Raw genomic sequence first — 22291 nt, 5'->3', positions numbered from 1 at the left:
ATGACATGAACCTGTTATTAAAGCATACCTTTGCTGGTCTGAGGTTCACTACATGTGATTCTAACATTAAAAACTACACATTTTTGGTACAACATGGCTACCAAAATACAAGTCAACTATTGCACCTGGTGCTCAACCAAAGAAACAATGATTTCATCTATCCTGGGATGAACTGGCTGTGCTGGTCTAAAAGACAGTAGCTTTGGCTCTACCATCAGTCTTTCCGAAGATATTTTCTTTTTTTTGGAGACAGGGTCTTGTTCTGTCGCCCAGGCTGGAGTGCAGTGGCACGATCATGGCTCACTGCAGGCTCGACCTCCTGGGCTCAAGCAATCCTCCCACCTCAGCCTTCTTAGTAGCTGGGACTGACTATAGGTGTGCATCACTATACCTGGCTAATTTATTTATTATTTTTTTTGAGACAGAGTCTCGCTCTGTCGCCTGGGCTGGAGTGCAGTGGCGCAATCTCTGCTCACTACAAGCTCCGCCTCCTGGGTTCACGCCATTCTCCTGCCTCAGCCTCCCAAGTAGCTGGGTCTACAGGTGCCCGCCACCATGCCTGGCTAATTTTTTGTATTTTTAGTAGAGACAGGGTTTTACCGTTTTAGCCAGGATGGTCTTGATCTCCTGACCTTGTGATCCGCCCACCTTGGCCTCCCAAAGTGCTGGGATTACAGGAGTGAGCCACCATGCCTGGCCAGCTAATTTTTAAAATTTTTCATAGAGATCAGGGGCCCACTATGTTGCCCAGGCTAGTCTCGAACTCCTGGACTCAAGTGATCCTCATGCCTCAGCCTCCAAAAGTGTTGGCATTATAGGCGTTGAGACATTGCACCTGGCCCCTAAGACATTTTCAAGGGTAACTTTGACTATGCTCAATTTCTATCTGCAGAGCTGACTTTAGATTCAATTCCAGCTTTAAGAGACTACTGCCTGGTGTCCATGGTTACCTCAAAGTCATCCTCTATTAATTCCTTCTTTTTCATGAGCTGCTTCTTCTTCTTTTTGCTCAGATTCTGGTGCTCCACAATCTTGTTGTAATTGAAGTGTTTCTTACTGTCCTCATCCTCATCCATCATAAGCAAAGCCATTTCAGCCTGTGAAGAGCAAAAAAAAGTTCAAATGTACAACAGTGCTTTTTTTACCCCCTAAAAGGAGTATAGGGCACAAGATATCCCTTCTAGAACGGAAGGCTCAATCACTAAAACTCTGGGGTACCACCTGTCATCTGTAAACTGACTGTGGATTACCAAAACAAAGAGATCTTTATATAGCAGTAAGGCAGAATCTCTGGAAGCAACATTACTGACAGGAGAGATAAAACCTTGTAGTTAAAAACCAGGCCCCATTTCACTTAGTGTGACTCATTAGTATGCTGCAGGAACAAGAGTCCCCAAGTACCCTCAAATAAAAAGTTCTCATTTTCACTTTGTTCTTCTTGTGCAATGACACTAAATCTAGCAAAGGTTATTTTGTGATGCAAATCATACTTTCTAAATGTGTAACTTTATAACAAGTAGGTTTTTTTTTTGTTGCTGTTTGCTTTTTTTGGCCTTTACTATTTCAACACTGATACAGTTCTATGAAGGTAGGATCTTAGTATCTGCTTCTGAAATCTAGTAAATGTCTTTTTACACGAAATGGGTATTTTCTACCAACCATGGGATTAAACAGGAACCCTCAAAAATCAAGTAAATAACCATATACACTAGTAAAAATACAGAGTATGGTCTCAACCTTTGTGGATCTTCCTATGTTACCACTTTAGACTACCTTAATTTCCTTTCATCACTGGCACTTGTAGCTGGCTTTTCAGAGACATTTTCCACAAAAATTGATTTTCTTTGTTGCTGTTTAGATAACTTTATGAGTACTGCTGTACATGCAATGAATAGAGAATAGAAGACACAGTAAGATGCAGAGTTTAGGTGGCCAGTCAGGCACACTTCTGGCAGTGACATGTGAACATCAGCCCTAGGAGCACTGCTGCCTTCAATTCCTGCCTCAGCAAAAGCACATATGACTCTGTGCCAAAATTACATGTAACTCTGGACATAGCGGGTCACTGAAGCATAGGTTCACTGCATTTCCAAGAAAGAATGTAATTTTGTACGTTCAATATATGTATTCACAATACAAAAATCAGAAATTTGCATTTGGCAAACCATAACCACAAACTCTATTACAGGACAGACTCAGTTTGAATTAAAACTTATGGCAATATTACTTTGAGGTTTTAAGGGTATTTTCTGTCTCAGGTATAGTAAACGTTTTTAAAAGTGAGATAATTTCCTCTTAATTTATAAAGGAAAATAAATACCCTTGAGTTTGAGGTAAATTTTAACTTTGTACGAGTTGGAGAAATTATGTTTGATTAAAAAAACACTGTATTTAGAAACTATGCTGCTAAAATATTTAATTAAGTCTCTCACAATTTAGTTATAAATGTCACTGCTAAAATAAGTTGTTTTTGAAAATTAGCGACATGTACAACTTCATTTAAATTGCGCCTATGAATTATCCCCCGAGCATGTAACAATAACCGCCTTTTACCTTTTGTCTTTCTACTTCAGTTTCTTCTTCTGGAGATGTGCCATCTTTTGCAGATTTTACCGATTTTTTCTTTATACCTAGCACAATAAACCAACATAAGAGGGGAAAAATTACAGGACTATCAGCAACATTCTGTTTATACTAGGAACAAAAACACAAGATATCTAGGAATAATCTTAACAATAAATGTGTCGAAACTAAAGGGAGAAAAAACATGTTACTGAAAGAAGACTGTGGGTATATGAATGGAATAAATACAATGCTTCTGCATGGAGTGACTGCATGTTATAAAGGAAGAATTTCTTTCAAAGTAGTGTATTTCTTTGTAATACACATCCAAAGTAATACAGTTCCTATGTGGAACATGAGACTTCTAGCCCAGGGTGACTACTGCACACTGTGCCTCCTTTCCTGGTACCCAAGCTATACCGCTGAGTGAACTGCCGTGAAGACGCGATGAAGAGAAACACCCAACACTGCCCTGCTGTGTTTCCTGGCCTGACTACCTATGACGGCCAAGTGTGACCCACTCAAGCCTTTTGAGTTTGACCACCTAGAGAGCCTACGAAAATCCCCCGCTGGGCACTGTGCCACCCTCAGCAAGTGACCTTTGGAACAGTATGACTTCTTATGCCCCTAGATGTGACATAATATGAAAGATATAGCATTGCCTATGAAGTATGCTTGCCAAAACTGTTCAACATGAGTCTAATGGAACCACTCGTCTAACTTCCAGTTTATGGAAACTACAGGGGACTGAGTGGCAAGGAACAGATAAATCTAGAATATAAGACATTCCAAAAGATCACTAGCCTGGGTTCTCGAAAGGCAAATGTTATGGGAAGGGGAAGTGTATATGGTATCTTCTAGTTGAACTAAAAAGACTACTACTAAATACGACTATTATATAGTAATATCTTGTATAAATATATTTTTATGATACGCCATAAAAGTATATGCATACAAAAACAAAATGGCAAAATGTTAACAACTGCGAAACACAGGGGCTGTTCACTGTATTGTTCTCTCAATTTTTCTCAATGTATAAATTTTCATAATTAAAAACAAGAAATGGCCGGGCGCAGTGACTCACTCCTGTAATCCCAGCACTTTGGAAGGCTGAGGCAGGCAGATCACCTGAGGTCAGGAGTTTGAGACCAGCATGGCCAACATGGTGAAATTCTGTCTCTACTAATAATACAAAAAAATTAGCCGGGCGTGGTGGCCAGCGCCTACAGTCTCAGCTACTAAGAAGGCTGAGGCAGGAGAATTGCTTGAATCTGGGCGGCGGAGGTTGCAGTCAGCAGAGATCGTGCTACCCGACTCCAGCCTGGGCAACAGAGCGAGACTCTGTCTCAAATAAAAAAAAAAAAGAAATGGTTGCTTCTATTATATCTATTGAAAGATATCCTATCTTTCACTTACAGAGATTTCACGTAAATGAAAATATTAACACAGAGCAAAGAGAATTCACAGACAAAAACAAATGGTTAATAAACAGAAGGAAATTATTTCACCTATCTCACAATTGTTAACTGAGCACTTATCATGTTGCGAGCACAGCTCCAGGTGCTGGTGATACAAGCCGTGAACAATAGGTTAAAATCTCTCATGCAGTATACCTTCAAGTTGGGAAAGACAGAGGCAAAGCAGGACAAAAGGGTTTGAGACTGAATGGGGAGCTGGTTTTGTTAGGGTAGTTAAGGAAGGCCTCTTCAAGAAGGTGACACACAAATAATGACCTGGATGAAGTGAGGAGGTGATATGTGAGAACACCTGAAGAAGGGTGTGGCAGGAGAAGGGAATGGTCAAGATGGTTGAAGAATTGCAGCTAATGGGATAACAGGATAAGCAAAACCTAAAGTCAAAAGAGGCTTTAGAAACTCCTCTGTGTGTATTAAGTCCCTGCTAATACTCTTGCACACCTGTCCAGTAGACATGCCCAGCCAAGAGAACATGTCAGCATAGAAGTGCTGCCAGGCTCACCTATCGGTGCTACCAAGCCATTTGTTTTGCACTTCTAAGAAGAAATATTTATTGTATGCAGCCCTTCTCCCTAGAGAAAATGTTCCTCATCACTGGTCCTATCTGAAATTTTTTTCAGGGAATAATATATTAACCTTAAGAGTATAATCTTTCTCTGTCTTAATGTATGTGTATGTCCTTACGCATATAAATATCATCAAGGTTCCACTTGCTTAGGATATGAACCCCCATTCCCTAAGTTTACCACTGCTCCTATGCTCTCAAGCCAAGAGCTCCTTTTGAAATGAATGGACAAATGACATATGCAAAATATTATTCTGTAGCAGGGAGAAAATTAGACTGTATATAATTAATACTTAAAGCAGACAAAGATCTTCACATACAGCTGTGGAAAATAATTTCAAAGAGCCCACAATAAACTATTTCAGATTTTATAACAACCTGGTGAAGAGTCTTAAAAATAAACTTCAAAGGAGGACTGTAATAAGGGAGAAAAAAAAAATCCCCAAGATAGGGCTAAACATGATATCCAGTTTTAGCATGATGAAAATTTCTTTGCTAACAAAGAATTTACTAAGATGTTAGACTGAATTGTTTAGTCAAAAGATACATAAGGCATACAGATCATTTCTGCACTGTTAATAAGATCAAATATTAAGAGGTCACATCTTTATTTTTTGAAAAAACATTTTTTTCCTCCCTGGAAAATTTTCAGACTTAAGTTAGATGAACAGTACTAGGGAAATGAAAGTTTGCGTTCCAAAATATTATCTTTATTTTTCAGTGAATCTTTTGTCAAGTAAAGAACCACATCTCTAGCTGGGTATGGTGGCTCACACCTATAATCCCAGCACTTTGGAAGGCTGAAGCAAGGAAGATTGCTTGAAGCCAGGAGTTTGAGACCAGCCTGGGTAGCAAAGCAAGACTCGGGCTCCATAATTTTTTTTTCTTTTTTAAATTAGCCAGGCATGGTGGTGTGTGCCTGTAGTAGCCAGGCATGGTGGTGTGTGCCTGTAGTCCCAGCTACTTGGGAGGCTGAGGCAAGAGGATCACTTGAATCCAGGAGAGTTCGAGGCTGCAGTGAGCCATAATAGTACCACTGTGCACTCCACCCTGGGTGACAGAGCAAAACGTTGTCAAAAAAACAAAAACAGAAACAACAAAAAAACTACATCTTCTGAGACTGCTGCAAAAAATACATATGGATTGATTCTATTAAGTCAATACTAACAAAGACTCCAAGTCAGAGAATACAGTTTTACAGTTAAATAAATCTAACCAATCCTTACTGAGGCTAGAATCCTTTTAGGCAAAAAATGTAACAGAATACATCCATGGAAAAAGATAGCGTGTAAAAAAAAAATTCATCTGTAAAGGACATTTCATTTCCCGTTACTTATAATGTCAGAGAATTGTTCCCATAATAAACTTCTTCCAGAGGATTTAGTTGAGCAATTCATGTGAGAGAGAAGCTAAGAAAGTTCACTGGAGGGCAGATGGATGTGGTCTCAGTACCGACCAGATGAAGAGTGGTAAGCACCCTAGTGATTTACTCTTTTGTAGCAAGTTTCTGCATCACCTGCCCATAATCAGATGCAGTCTGTTAAGGACAATCTCCCTCTAGGGTTAATAATATTTTGTATGCATATATATTCTGACACTGCTTTACAATGTTACTTGTAGAATTACAAAAAATAAAGGAAGTCCACTAGGACTCAGATTCTACCAACTACCACTGGAAAACTAGCAGATTTTTCTAATATTTCATTTCATTTTCATCTCATTAATGTACTCATCCTAGATGTATATTTAAAAACTCTTATTTGACACCAAGTTTGCAATTTAGAAGGAAATCAAAGAAAAAATTATAAAAGATAGAAGAAAAAATTATAAAAGATCTCTAACATTCACCCTGGCACCTAATCTGAGCCAAACACCGGGTCTGGCATCAGTGAACTCATTTCCTCCAAATTTTGAAGGCACATAAGTTTAGCTCTATGGGATTGCCTAGAGCAAAAATGCTATAAATGTACCCAAGTCATCTGGTTTACAATGTTTTTGTCCTGTTTAACTACAGAACTTGAACTATATACTCAAACACTAGTGTGTGAAATTCATTATATCTTAAGTATTTTTGAAAAGAAAAGCAAGGTCTATATCCTTAGATAATGACTATATTTCACTTCCGAGGTACTAAAATCCAAAACTATTTTGACAAACTAATAATGAAGTAAATACTGTAGCAATGAATTAATATACCAATGTAGGTCATCTGAGTTACTTTATTTCTACATTTAAAAAATTACAAACTGGTTGGGCACGGTGGCTCATGCCTGTAATCTCAGCACTTTTGGGAGGTCGAGGCGTGCGGATCACCTGAGGTCAGAAGTTCAAGACCAGCTTGGCTAACATGGTGAAACCCTGTCTCCACTAAAAATACAGAAATTAGCCAAGCACAGTGACACACGCCTGTAGTCCCAGCTACTCGGGAGGCTGAGGCAGAAGAATCGCTTGAACCCAGGAGGCAGAGGTTTTGGTGAGCAGAGATCACGCCACCGCACTCTAGCCTGGGCAACACAGTGAGACTCTGTCTCAAATAAATAAATAAATAAATAAATAAATAAATAAATAAATAAATAAATAAAAATTTAAAAAATAAAATAAATAAAAATTACAAACTGGTAAATTTTAAACCAAAGTCCAACTCTCTTTAAAAGTACCTACTATAGATCCTTATATCTGAAGGGCACACAAAAAACTTCCAATTTCTCTCTGACTCCCTGTGGGAATCCATTTCCCTAAGGTTATAAGCATGCTTCCACCTATCCTTAAAACCATCTGCCTGGATCGTGAGTACAAAATGTTAACATTCAGTATATTCTTCTTTATATCTTCTGGATACTGTTAAGCAAAAATTTAGTTTTTGCTGGGGAGGAAAAGGTTCAGAATTGAGTAAAAACTCATTAAATCCATCTATTCGAGCATATACATGATATATATCTAACACATATTTAAAAAGTCCAGTTGTACCACAGGTAGTCAGATTAAAATGTAAAGTATGGGAAAACTGTATCAATCTCATTTATTTAAATATTTTGTAACATGCTGAAAGTCATATGGGAGGACCGGGTGATTCTGACACTCAATAATTGTTGACTGAATAACCACATACACGAATGGGGGCACACAGCTTTGTAATGTGCCTTTGAAAAGCCATGTCCAGCATGATTCAAAAGGGATATGCTGCTTTTGTGGCTCAGCTAGTTCTCTCTTTCTCTGCCTAGGCCTCCCATACCGCTGCTCTTGCCGCATGTTCTATGGTTTTGTATCTGGCCTGGCCTTCAGATTTATACGCCCCATCTCTCTCCATTTTCGGCTATCCAGACCGAAAAGTCTCCTTAAATTTGACAATTCATTTAATCAACTGCCTTAGGCAGTAACCTCCCGCACCCTGCCCCTCCAGCGATCTGTTTCTAGGTCCCTACCTTATCTGCTCATGCGGATTATCTGTGCTTCTGCAAGTGAATGAACAAACAGTATAAATCCATAAACCAATCAGGTAAATCCCTCATCTTCCTGACACCAAATATACAAATTTACCTGCATTTGTATTTACTTTTATTTGCCCCATTTTCTGTATCTTAGTAACTTCTTTTCTGTTGGAGCAATCCCAAGGGAAAGAAAACATGCCCTAAAAGTTCATATCTTTAAAAAAATACTTTCTCCTTACGTACATTCAGGTATGGCTCCATGTCTTTGCTCCCCTTCACAGTGCAACTTCTGAAAAAAGAATGCTCACCTTTCACCTCAAACTTTAACCCACACTAATCTACTGAAACCTCTATCGCCTCACCAAGTGTCTGTGAGCCACTACATTAATACTGTTCTTCCTGCTTCCCAACCGCTCCTTCTCGGCTTCTTAAGCTTTTCCCATCCTTTCAAGTAGCACTTCTTCTAGTATGTCAGATTAACAGTGCCTCATGCAGACTTCACCTGACCTCAGGGCCCATCCTGCATCCTCTTCTCTTATCACTGCTCTCTACTCCCACTGCCATGGTTTGAAGTACTATTTATATGCTCCTGATCCTTAAGTGTATATTTGTACTCTGATTTCTCTGCTCATCTCTCAGACTTATATCTCAATATCAACCAAACACCTCCATTTGTATATCTAATTGACATCTCAAAGTGATTATGCCACAAATGGACCTATTTACTTTTCTTCCCACTTAGAACTTATTGTTCCCACATTTCTTCCTAACTCAGTAAATGGAAGAACATTCTTCCACAGACTCAAACCAAAAACAGGAGTTATGCTAAATTTCTTCCTGATTTAGCACGTATACTTTCAAAATATATCTAGAGTTCTGTTCTCCGTCCAATTCCACGAGCGGCATGCCAGCTAAACAACCATCATCTTTTGTCTAGAGCTCGGCAAAAGTCTGGACTTCCAGCTCTCACCAGTCCTCAAACTGTTCTCTTTACAGGCACCAGAGTAATATGTTAATCTATACCAGATCATGTCTCATCTTTGCTTAAAGACTGTTCGGGCTTTCCACTATCAGTAAAGTAAAATCTCAATTTGTTGTCAGGACAACAAAGCCCTACAGGGGTAGTTTCCACTGAGTCTCCAGCCTGTCCTCACACCAATTCCCTCTCCGACAACGCTTCAGCCACACTGATGTCTTTCAATTCTTAACACCACACAGTGCACTGTTTCTCACCTTGGAGTCTTTCTAACCACTCTCCCCTCATTTGCAATGCTCTTCTCCCAGCTCTTCATGCCTGACTCCTCATTCCACAGGTCTCAGCTCTAATGTCATCATCTCAGAGAAGCCTTCTTTGCCTACCCAATGTAAACTTTCATATCTCCTACTTCTACCCAGTTATATCTTCTATTTCTTTCCTTTAAAACATTTACCATACCCTCATACTATTTATCTGTCTAACACATCTTCCTTCAAACCAGACTCCATGAGGGATGCAATCCTGTTTGTATTATTACTACTGTATCTCTAGCCTAGCAGAGAGACTGGCACTTGGTAGGCAATCAAAACAGTTATTATAGAATGAATAAACAAACATGGCAAGACACTAGCTTTTTGTCCTAAATTTTATGTAAAAAATTCTGGCCTTGCTGTTTTTCTTTTTCCAAACAAAACAAAACCTACTACAAAACACACACAAAAAAACAGAAAAGCCCAAATAGAAACAATTACCCTCTGGGAACATTCTGAAATCAAAAGTAAATTAAAAGCAAGCAAATTTTATCTATACCTTTTTTCTTTGGAACTTCTGATAATAACTTTAGAGAAAGTTTACTCTCAATGTAAATGAGTTGATTCCAAGAAACTGGCTACCCCAAGCCATCAAATCATTTAACTTACTCTTTGAATTCTATTCTGAGTTCTGCAATTTGACCAGACTTCACATGCCAAAAGAAACATTTTGGATACAGAACAAGGAAACTATAATGCTTAGCATTTCTCCATTATAAAGCTGGTTTCCTGAAACCAGAGGATAAGGCTAAAATCCATCATCTTCTAGAAATGACCACTCAGGTATGATAAAAAGCAGAATATGCTAAGTTTCCACTTCTCTGTCCAATTCCCAAGAATCTCATATTCTATAATAGACTTTATTTATCTTAATCTCCTTCTCATCAATAAAATGTCAGTACTAAAAAGCTGTAACAATCAGGAAATAATTTTGAGCAATTCTGACTTTCCTGTGGAGAACTATTCTGGCCCACTAGTCACAAGGGTAAAAGAAACAGGGAAATTTCATAAAATCCTTCTCTTTACAATGCCAGCTTGGAGTTGCTCCAGGAGCAAGCCTTTTGGGGTTCTTGTGTGTGGTATAATGATCAGGGGAAGGCAAAATGCATGAAAACAAATGGTAAGTGCTTACAGTGATTTCTGTACTGACTTACCAAGTATGACCTGAACCTTACCAAACACATTTACACACACACATTTCCTCCACATAATGGAGGAAAGAAAGAATGAGTAGTGCATATGAGGTGCAAACAAGGCTCCCTGGATATAGGAAATCAGATACCAGATAATTTAGGGATTCAAGGAAAAAGAGTAAGGAAAGCTGGCTTTTTAACTATAATTAAGCATAATGAGTACAAAAGGGATAAAATGAAACATAGATGCTTTTGTATATTTCAGCAGAAAAAGCTTTTATATGAAATTTAAATATATGCATAAATTTAAAAATTATACACATATCAACATGCACATATAAACAAATTCGTTTCATACTTTTAATTCTTGATAGACTTTGCTGAGAGGGACCCAGAATGGATATGCTATTAAAAATCAGAGAAAGCACACAAGAAAATAATTATTCCTCTTTCTATTTCCTCTCATTCTTTTATAGAGTTGATCTGACTGGCAATAAGGCTATTTCCCGGAAAGGAATCCCTAGTAAATTATTACCCACATTATCAAAAGCCTCCTATATTAAAATTACTCCTTGTATGTAGAAGGGACGAGCTGGCCCTTCCCAATCAGATCAATGACTGTATGCCACAGGACAGACTTGCTTATAAGTCACTAAATTGCACAAATACCAGCAATTTTAAAAGAATGATTAGTTTACATTGCTTCCATGCACCTCATCTTTTTCTTTAGATTCTAATTGAAAACTACAGATATGAGCTGGCTTACCTATTTTTTTAACTTCTTCAGCAAAGTATGGGTCATTCAAATCAACATCAGAGGGAAGTTCCTCCTCACTGGCCTCTTCAGCAAGAGCCTTAAAGTTGAATATAAAAATACAAAATTTCATTATTATAATTGTAATAAATGTATACCAAGAAAAACTATGCATTTCTTTTTAAACCAAGTAGTTCAATCTAAAAGTAAACCAGTGGCCAAGCGTGGTGGCTCATGCCTGTAATCTCAGCACTTCGGGAGGCCAAAGCGGGTGGAACATGAGGTAAGGAGTTCGAGACCAGCCTGGCCAACACAGTGAAACCCCATCTCTACTAAAACTACAAAAAAATTAGCCAGGCATGGTGGTGCATACTTGTAGTCCCAGCTACTGGGGAGGCTGAGGCAGGAGAATCACTTGAACCCAGGAGGCGGAGGTTGTGGTGAGTCAAGATCGTGCCACTGCACTCTAGCCTAAGCAACAGAGCCAGACTCCGTCTCAAAAAAAAAAAAAAAAAAAAAAAATAATAATAATAAAGTAAACCAGTTTTTAAATGGACCAGTTTATAAACAACTCCCACCTAAATTATTCTGTTTGTTCAACAAATAATTACAGAGGCTGGACGCAGTGGCTCACATCTGTAATCCCAGCACTTTGAGAAGCTGAGGTGAGCAGATCACTTGAGGTCAGGAGTTCGAGACCAGCCTGGACAACAAGGCAGAACCCTGTCTCTACTGAAAATACAAAAGTTAGCCAGGCATGGTGGCGGGCACCTCTAATCCCAGCTACTTGGCAGGCGAGGCAGGAGAATCGCTTGAACCCAGGAGGCAGAGGTTGCAGTGACCCAAGATGGTGCAACCATGCTCCAGCCTCGCAACAGGGCGAGACTCCGTCTCAAAACAAACGAACAAACAAACAAAAAAATATAGAATACTCAATAAATGCAGGAAACCATGTAAGCCTTTTGGGAGAAATGGAAGTTATCAGATACATGGTTTCTGCCCTCAAAAATTTTACCATCTATTAAAGGAAATCAGACACATAAAGACATAAATAGACAAATACATAAATAAAAATAAATCAAGATAGGAAGGGTTAGGAGAGAGAAAGTGATGCAGACATTTGAAGGAGAAGATCTGAAGAAGAATACTATTAGATGGGTGATCAGTGATGAGAGGTGGCCTTTTCTCTCATAAAACTGAAAAATGACAGTCACTGAATAACTCGAAATAGTGCATTGTGAATTATCTCTTAAATTACTAGTTACGACAATTTATTTGTTGGTTAATTAAAGAAAATAATTTTTATTATGAAAATTTAAAACAGACATAAAAGTTGTTTAGGACAATGTAATGAACCCTCTGTTCTCATCTCCCAACTTTAACAATTATCTTGTTTTATCTATAAGCTACCCCTAAAAAACTGTCAGGCTATTTTTAAGTAAGTTTGCTGGTTAAATTTTTCCTAATCTAATTTGAATAGACTCTTTACTAAATTAGCAAATTTAAATACAGCAATCAAATCTATAAAATAAATAGAACATATGTGAACTAAGATCAGGCTAACCAGACTGAATTTATCTCTAGGAATCTAAAACATCTCTAGCCATTTAAACAAAAATATTTAGAATGCCATTATTGCTAAACATCCTCCATGCAAAAAGAACCACTCAATCCCTAAAGAGTATTTATTTTGACATTAATGTCCTTTTAAGAACAAGTGCTTCTGGTTTTTTTTTTTTTTTGAGACAGAGTTTCACTCATGTCGCCCAGGCTGGAGTGTAGTGGCGTGATCTCAGATCACTGCAACCTCTGACTCCCAGGTTCAAGTGATTCTCCTGCCTCAGCCTCCCATGTAGCTGGGATTACAGGCGTCTGCCACCACACCCGGCTAATTTTTTGTATTTTTAGTAGAGACGGGTTTCACCATGTTGGGCAGGCTGGTCTTGAACTCCTGACCTTAGGTGATCCACCTGCCTCAGTCTCCCAAAGTGCCGGGATTACAGGTGTGAGCCACCACGCCCAGCCAAGAACAAGTGCTTCTTTTTTTTTTTTTTGAGATGGAGTCTTGCTCTGTTGCCCAGGCTGGAGTGCAGTGGCACAATCTCGGCTCACTGCAAGCTCCACTTCCTGGGTTCACGCCATTCTCCTGCCTCAGCCTCCTGAGTAGCTGGGACCACAGGCACCCGCCACCTCGCCTGGCTATGTATTTTTAGTAGAGACAGGGTTTCACTGTGTTAGCCAGGATGGTCTCGATCTCCTGACCTCGTGATCAGCCCATCTTAGCCTCCCAAACTGCCGGGATTTTTTTTTGAGACAGAGTTTCACTCATGTCGCCCAGGCTGGAGTGCAATGGTGCGATCTCGGCTCACTGCAACGTCCGCCTCCCGGGTTCAAGCAATTCTCCTGCCTCAGCCTCCTGAGTAGCTGGGACCACAGGCACCCGCCACCATGCCCCGCTAATTTTTTTGTATTTTTAGTAGAGACAGGGTTTCACTGTGTTAGCCAGGATGGTCTCGATCTCCTGACCTCGTGATCAGCCCATCTTAGCCTCCCAAACTGCCGGGTTTACAGGCATGAGCCACCGCGCCCAGCCAGAACAAGTGCTTCTAAGAATTTTTTTTTTTTTTTTTACCAAACTATTATATGGATTCAGCGGTACCATACTTTCAATGAAGAATATTTGCTACGTATCTACTCACACATTTCTTTAACTGCTTTATAGATCTAAACAACCGCTAGATCAAAATACTAGATAACATGGCATATAACATGTATTCATTTCTTCAGTCATAATTTTTCAGTATCAAAATTGAAACCACTGAGGAACAAAGGGGCAAAAATATTTTTAACTTGAAGAAAATTCTTGAAACTCTTCTATATACAAAGAACCCGCGGAGTCGGAAAGGATCTGTTGGAGTCAAGTCCAGTACTGAGTATTGTAGGGTATAGAACACCCTGGACATTCAACAACATATTTTGAATGCTGCTGACAAACGAGTCCAGACTCAGCCCAAATGAACGGAAAAAGTAAAAGCATAAGCTCGAAGCTCCCTGTCAATGAAAATCAAACAGAATAGCTGCTACAATTCTCAGAGTGACTACTTTATTGACCCCATAAGGGCCCACTTGAGACATTTCCAGTAAACAGATAGCTTAACATTTGTGGAGTTATTTCATTTAAAAGATATTTTGCAGCCTACTGAGTTTGAAAAGGAGTTCTAGGGAAGAAGAGAGTTAGTGAGCACATCAATGGGAGCAGGGCTCTTACCCCATGTGGTGTTACATGTATATTGTTTTCATACATGGGTTCTGGCTCGTAAGTTCCTTAGTCCTTGCTATAGTCCTTTGTGTTTGGTCTTAAGGGCAGGACTGTACTCTTCCCTCATCTTTCTGACTGTGTGTCTTAAGACCTTCCCCAGACAGAGTCCTGCCCTGTACTCTGTGGAAAAGGAATGCTGGCATCACGAAGCTTCCATAAAAAACCAAGAGAAACGAGTTCACAGAGCTTCTGGGTAGCCGGACACATGGAGGTTCCTGGAGGGTGGAGTGCCCACAGAGGCATGGAAGCTCCACACCCCTTCCCCATACCTTACCCTATTTCCTCTGTATCCTTTGTAATATCCTTTATGATAAACCAGCAAATGGGTGTGTTTCCCTGAGGTCTGTGGCCACTCCAGCAAGTTAACTGAACCTAAAGAGGGGGTCATGGGAACCCCAACTTAAAGCCAGTCAGAAATTCTGGATGTTCAGACGTCGGACTGGTGGCTGAAAGGGTGGACACAGTCTTGGGGACTGAGCCTCCAACCTATGGGATCTGAAACTATCTCCAGGTAGTGTTGGAATTGGAGGACACCCACTTGGTGTCCATTGATTAGTGTGTGGAGAAATCTCCCTACCCATTTGGTCACAGAAGTCTTCTTCTGTGTTGACAGCTGTAATGTGAGAGCAGAATAAAAACACAGTCTGAAAGAATTTTTCCCAAAACACCCAATTTCTCCATTTTACTATCCATTTCCACAAACACTGACTACAATAGAAGTATAAAAATTACTCCACTGCATCACTCAGCTTTGCATCTCTCTACTTTTACAGCACTAAAAGTCAAAGCTGTACCGAAAACATTATAAGAAGACACAGTATAGAAACAGTATAGTAGAGAACAGAAGAAAGAACACTGGTCTGAGTAATTGTGGATTCTGGTCTCAGCTTGGCCACTGGTATGCTGCGTAACCTCAGATTAATCAGCTAATTTTTTTTTCAATTGTAAAACAGGGTTGGACTAGAATTAATAATTTTAAGATTCCCCAAGTTGCAAAATTTTGTCATTATCAGTGATAATGCTCTAAGGCACACCACCGCCAGAATGCTGCATTTCAGTGACAAGAGCATTTTTAGTGGCAAAAACCTAAGTGATCTGTGCTATTACTGAGAACTCTGGAAAACTCTGGAAAAGATGTTATTCCCTGAACAACGTGAGTCAAATCATATTGTCCACAGACACCATGTTAACACAGAGGAAATACTCTTTTTTTTTTTTTTTGAGACAGAGTCTTGCCCTGTCGCCCAGGGTGGGGAGCAGTGGCACAATCTTGGCTCACTGTAACCTCCACCTCCTGGGGTTCAAGTGATTCGCCTGCTTCAGCCTCCCAAGTAGCTGGGATTACAGATGCGTGATACCATGCCCAGCTAATTTTTGTATTTTTAGTAGAGACGGGGTTTTGCCATATTGGCCATGCTGGTCTCGAACTCCTGACCTTAGGTGATCCACCTGACTTGGCTTCCCAAAGTGTAGGGATTACAAGCATGAGCCACTGCACCCGCCCAGGAAATACTCTTGATAAAGGAATTTAATGACAATAAGGTGATGGATGAGCCATAAGATAATATTGCAAGGCGAAAATGCAGGTTGAGAGATGGAAAGTATGGCATAATTTCACTCATGTTAAAAACCTCTATGTGCACATATCCTCAAGGAAAAAAAGTCTGTATGTACCTCTTTTGCTCAGAAACACCGAACAGAATCATACTGCTTGTATCTAGATATTAACTGAACTATGTGTTTTATGTAGGTGGCATGTAAATGTAAAATGTCAGAATGCAGCAGTTGAAGTGGCTCTGGACTGTGACCAGGCTTTGCATGCCATTAGGTGGCCATGCTGAAAATACTTAACTTACTGCATTCTCACTTTCCTCTTTCTTAAAATTGGGATGATGACAAGGCCTACTTCAGTGAGTGGTTACATTTTGAGATAATGGATCCCAAGCACCTGGTACCATCTGATACATGGTTGGTATTCAACAAACATTTGGTCATAATTATCGCTGATACCTTCTGTTTCCTTTTCAGCCTTTTTTTCTCTTTCTTTTTCTCTAAAAATTGTTCCCAAGGGGTCAGTTTATCTTTTCCTTCCAATTTGTTCTTGACCATCTCTTCTGCACTTTCTTTAAGACCTGAGGGAAAAAATCCAAATAGTTTAGCTTAAAATGTCTTATTGTCTGGCAATCACTTAGACATATAATTTATAAAGAAAAATATAATTTACGCATATTTAGTAGAGTAACAAAGATAACATGCAACGGTAAATATCTGTAATAGCCCAATATCATACAGTGACATAGGACCAACTTGTACAAAAGTTATTTCCTAATAACAAACAACAATAAACCTAACCAAACAAAATCAAAACAAACCACCAAACAAACCTAGCAACTTGATACATGGTCAAGCCACTAAAGAAAAACACTGTATTTAGGCTCAGGCTTCATTTCTCTAAACTTTTTTGTTTTGAGATGCTAAGAAAACTTCTGAACTAATTCTTCTCAGGATGCTAATTAATTTTTGTAGCAAAAGACAAGTGGCTTCTCTTGTCTTTAATTACCCCACGTGCTTCTGCCATCCAAGTGAAAGCCTGTGTTCTCTGCAAACTACTGGTTTTGAACAAAAATTGTTTAGTAAGGAATCCCTGTTGAACTATCGCATGAGCAAAGGATTCTCAATCTTTTCTCAAGCACTCTTGTGAGGCCACATAGAAAAGATCAAAAGGATCACCAAGTTCACATTCTATTTCATATGGTTTAGTTCTTTCAATGCTGCTACTTGCTCTTATATTTCATCTCAAAAAGTCTTTCTTCCTATAATCTGCTGTTCCCGATTCACAGTTCTAGGTATCTTATGCAATAATGAGAGGGGGTAAGAAGGTGGGAGAAAAAGCCCTAAGGCTGATCTATCAGTTTACAAAGACCCTCATTATTGCCAAAGTAAAGGAAATGTAAATACTGTGCTGTCCCCTTTGATAATAAAGATGTTTTTTATTTTGTAGTAGTGTTTAGAGGACATACTTGGGTGGATCTTCAAATATTTAGATGACACAAAATTCATTAAAAAAAATGAGATGTGATCAATCTGGATCATCTTCTCAGACACATTCTAAATTCTAAGAAAGTAGCAACTATACTAAATATAATTCTCTTTTGCTGATGAGTATATAGAGACTGAAAATATGTAGCAATTTGCCTAAGAACATGGAGGTAGGAAGCTGCACAGCTAAATTTTGAATTCCTGGTCATCCTCTCAACTATTATCAGATACATCTAAAATGCTAGTTTGACTTACAGAATGAAGAAATATATAGCCCAATAATAAAATCTAAAACTCTGGGCCTCTGGTTCCTTATCTGCAAAATGAATGGTTTAGATCAGAAGTATGCAACCCTTTCCTCCCACGTGCACTGATTTTTTCCCCTCAAAACATTTGGTAGAAGTAAAAACATATAAAACAACTAAAAGTAGTGCTTCTGGGCCTTGAGCTTCAAAGAGTTTCAAACAGCTGAAATAGATCTCTAAGACCTTCCTTGGTTTTTAACCCAACACTAATCTCCAAATTTCTATAGCTTAGAAAAGTATTAATGTTAACCTACACACCCAAGGTAACATAGATTTGTTTTTATGACATACTGCTGTTAGGATCTCTAACTTACAGGATGCAAAATCGAACGTAATTCTCAATTTAAAAATGTTTCTTATGAGAAAAACATAATTCACTTTAGTAAATAGTTTTCAGGAGAAATGTGTAATATAAAACCATGTTTAGATCTCTGATTCAACAGATAAACAGCATCTAAGAAAAGTAAACTGGGATCTTCATTTGAGAGAAAGCAGCAAATTCTGATAAAACAAGTTGATTTCGAATAACAAAATAATTTATGTATTCTACCTGTAGGTGAGCACACAATCAGTTCAGTCTCAAATTTTAAATGTACAGTAATATATCATTACATATGTTTAATAATCTTTGAAAGTATCCTACTATAATTTCCTCATGCATTAAGATTTTATTACTTCAAAATACTAAATACAGAAATTTTTTCACCAAAAAAGTTATTTTCTGATTTTGATCCAAGCTCTTCTTCTAAATCACCATGATGCTAAGGAGGGTTCTGTGTTGTTGTCTCTCAGGTGACTAGAGGACTGGGTTGATGTGTCTCAACCTTTTTTGGAGGCATGGATAGCATGAGATTTTGATAAAAGTTATGGACTCTCTCTCTAGCACTGTACTGGAAAAACTTGCATGCAAAGTTCAGGAGGTTTATGATATCCAAAGATCATCTCTGTGTAATGATCCAAGAGCTTAAGGTAAAGAACATTTATAGGAGCTGAACAGGTCTAGCCTGGGGGAAGATGAAAGTCCATTACCATAACTTTGAAGACTACCAGCATTGACATTTGTAGGTTCTACATCAGAAATTTTCTCAATTTCAGCATTATTTTGGACCAGATAATTCTTTGTTGTGACGGGCTATCCTGTACATTGGAAGTTATTTAGCAATATCTCTGGTTATCCACTAGATCCTAGTAGCCCCAGGTGTTAACAATCAAAAATGTCTCCAGACATTGCCAAATATCCTCTTGGGGGACAAAATTACCTCTAGTTAAGAATCACTGTTCTAGACAATGATTAAAAATCATTTCTAAAAAAAGGGGCTATGTCAATATTTGAACCACATAAGTGATGGTATCTTATTTGGTGCTTGATTACATAATGTCTTCTTAATTTATAAGTTTCATCTGAGCAGTCCTTTCTTCTAACTAGACCAAAAGCAGCTTAAAGTCACCTTCTTTAGTATTCCATAATATTTAGCATAGTGCCACACACATAGTAAATACTTAATAAACACTTAATTGATCTGTCTTAAAGGAGGGACTCTTATTTCAAGCCAACTGTTTGATCTTTCATGTTTGGAATCTATTCTCTCCAACAGAAAATGAATCAAAACTTTAGGATCGAAATAATGGCCTTCATCCCCAAGTGGTTCATGTGGTTAAAAACAAAAAAAGAAAAGGACCTATAGCTCTAAAATAATTCATGAAATGTTTATTCTTAGGAAATAATGTTTTTCTGGTACTTTGTTTACAACAATAAAGAAACAGTATCTTCAGTTTAATACCGTCTGTAATTTTTTTGCCTGGCTCTCACTTAATACACCCAAATAGTAGCATAAGAAACACATGGAAATAAATGCACACACCACCATGATAACTTAAAAAATGCTTTGTTCTTGCTGTCATCATGAGGTCATTTAAATCTCTTACCACAGATCACAGTTGTTTATGTTCTAAGTTCTTAAAAATATGCCCATCCCAGAAGCCTCTTGGCATAAGTACAAGAACATTCTTCAGAGACAGTTTTAGCCTCTGAGAGCAGTCACTATGTGACTGAAAAACAACTTCATTATAACTGTTTTTAGTTTTGCACAAATTTGTCAAAAAATTTTAAGTGCATATCCAAGCACTTCTGAATTAAAAATAACATCAATAGTTCTACAAGAAAGGGGCAAAAATCTCTCTCAAAGTCAACCACAAACATAGATGACTCAATTATGACAATAACGATTTAAGCACAATCCATTGAGAATTATTCTGGCAGTTTGCATACATATAAAAATATTAAATATCCTTGCAAAACCCACAAAAATAACAGTATAAATTCCTCCTACCTTATTCATTTAAAATATCTGAAAAGTCTTCAAAGGGCAGGAGATGAATATCTTAAAATAACTCCACTAGGTACTATAATTGGTTTTGGTCATAAAAACAAAATGTACATTTAAACATTTCTGATATAGGCTGAAACTAGCGCTCTTTATTTAAGTCTGACTGTGTAACACTCAATTCCAAAAGTAGCTTTTGAAATCTAACCAGCCATCACCACTGCCACCAAAACTCCAAATTTGGAATCCACTTTGATTATAAGGCTTTTTTTTGAGACATAGTCTTGCTCTGTCACCCAGGCTGGAGTGCAATGGCACAACCTTGGCTCACTGTAACCTCCACCTTCCAGGTTCAAGTGATTTTCCTGTCTCAGCCTCCCTAGTAGTTGGGATTATAGGTGCACACCACCACACCTGGCTAATTTCTTTTTGTATTTTTAGAAGAGATGGGGTTCACCATGTTGGCCAGGCTGGTCTTGAACTCCTGACCTCAGGTGATCCACCCACCTCGGCCTCCCAAAGTGCTGGGATTACAAGCAGGAGCCACCACGTTTGGCCGAGTATAAGGCTTCTTAGAGGTAAACCACTGGCCATGCCCTGAGGAACAGTGTCATCAAAGGCACTCCTTCAAACTCTCCACTCCAATGGTTTGGGGAGAAGGAACGACACATTCACTCTCATAACAGGGGTCACAGGATATTTGGTCCAGAAAAGTTAACGGGATCTTTGCCAGGGCCATTTTTTCCTCCCTGGTAAAGTAGGGTGACTATGTGCATAGGATATCCTTAAAGCATATTGGATAAACCAAGTAATCAATCTTTCAAATAAGAAATGTGAAGATCTGAAGTGTTTTGAACTTGGTTCAGGATCTCACAATTTCTTGTATGAACTTCTGTAAATCCCTCTCTCCTAAACCTTTTTTTTTTTTTTTTTTTGGAGACAGGGTCTTGCACTGTCACCCAGGCTGAAATGTAGTGGTGTGATCATGGATCACTGCAGCCTCAACCTCCTGGGCTCAAGTGATCCTCCTGCCTCAGCCTCCCAAGTAGCTGGGACCACAGATGCACACCACCACACCTGGCTAATGTTTTTTATTTTTTCTTTTGTAGAGATAAGATCTCCCTATGTTGCCCAGGCTGGTCTCAAACTCCTGAGCTCAAGTGATCCTCCTGCCTCAGCCTCCCAAGGTGTTGCAATTACAGGCATGCATCACCCTGCCTGGCCTAATGAGTACTTTAAATGGCCCTTTGAAGGTCCTGATGGTTTACTTGAAAGAATAATTTCAGGGGAAGGTACAGACCCATGTTGCAAGGACTACGTTAAAATCTTCATGGCCATCTCAGGAATAAAACAGGAACAAATGGCAGTGATAGTTCATTCAGTGGGGCTGGCCATTAGACTAAATAGAAAGGCTTTAGAATGTCACCTTGGAAGGGACCATGAAGATTATTCAGCCCAAATAACTAACTGAACTTGAACACATTCTGTCAATTGCCTACTAAACAGTTAACCATCCTATCTTTGAATACCTTGAGTACCAGAGAATTCTAAGCCCAAGAATTACTTTCACTCTTAGACAAGTGTGACTGTTATTTTTTATATACTCTCATATAGCAAAGGTGACCAGCCACTAAGAAGGTGGAGGTGAGCTGGGTGTGATGGCTGATACTTGTCATCTCAGCACTTTGGGAGGCTTGAGACCAGGAGTTTGAGACAAACCTGGGCAACATAATGAGACCCTCATCTCTACACAAAAGTAAAAATTACCTGGGCATGATGGCGCATGCCTGTAGTCCTAGCCGCTTGGGAGGTTGAGGCAGGAGGATTGCTTGAGCCCAGGAGCGTGAGGCTGCAGTGAGCTATGGTCGTGCCACAGCACTCCAGCCTGGAGAACAGAACAAGACCCTGTCTCAAAACAATCAATCAATAAAAATTGGAGGTAGGCAGGGTGGCTGACATTACTGGAGGATTTCATATTTGCTCAGAACTGGTTCAGGTCTGGGTCAGAACCTATCCCCTGGGGAGGAGGCATCAAGAGAACTTTCGGCAAGGCAGATGCCAGAGGAAAAAAATACAGATTGGAGATGCCACAGTTTTAAA

General features: G+C 39.0%; 1 protein-coding gene across 2 annotated transcripts in view; it reads right to left on the bottom strand.

The window, feature by feature from the left end:
• Positions 1-22291, bottom strand: part of ESF1 (ESF1, nucleolar pre-rRNA processing protein, homolog (S. cerevisiae)) — a 69940-nt gene that overhangs the window by 2074 nt on the left and 45575 nt on the right. For both annotated transcript variants that reach the window (XM_011995207.1, XM_011995208.1), the window contains exons 10-13: positions 16534-16655; positions 11217-11304; positions 2554-2630; positions 951-1097 (exon numbers count right to left, since the gene is read on the bottom strand). In XM_011995207.1, the coding sequence (XP_011850597.1) occupies positions 951-1097; positions 2554-2630; positions 11217-11304; positions 16534-16655 (434 nt within the window). The remainder of the gene's footprint in view (positions 1-950; positions 1098-2553; positions 2631-11216; positions 11305-16533; positions 16656-22291) is intronic.

Source organism: Mandrillus leucophaeus, unplaced genomic scaffold (assembly GCF_000951045.1).
Source record: "Mandrillus leucophaeus isolate KB7577 unplaced genomic scaffold, Mleu.le_1.0 Scaffold476, whole genome shotgun sequence".
Lineage (NCBI taxonomy): Eukaryota > Metazoa > Chordata > Mammalia > Primates > Cercopithecidae > Mandrillus > Mandrillus leucophaeus.
This window is presented reverse-complemented; position numbering and strand designations above follow the sequence as displayed.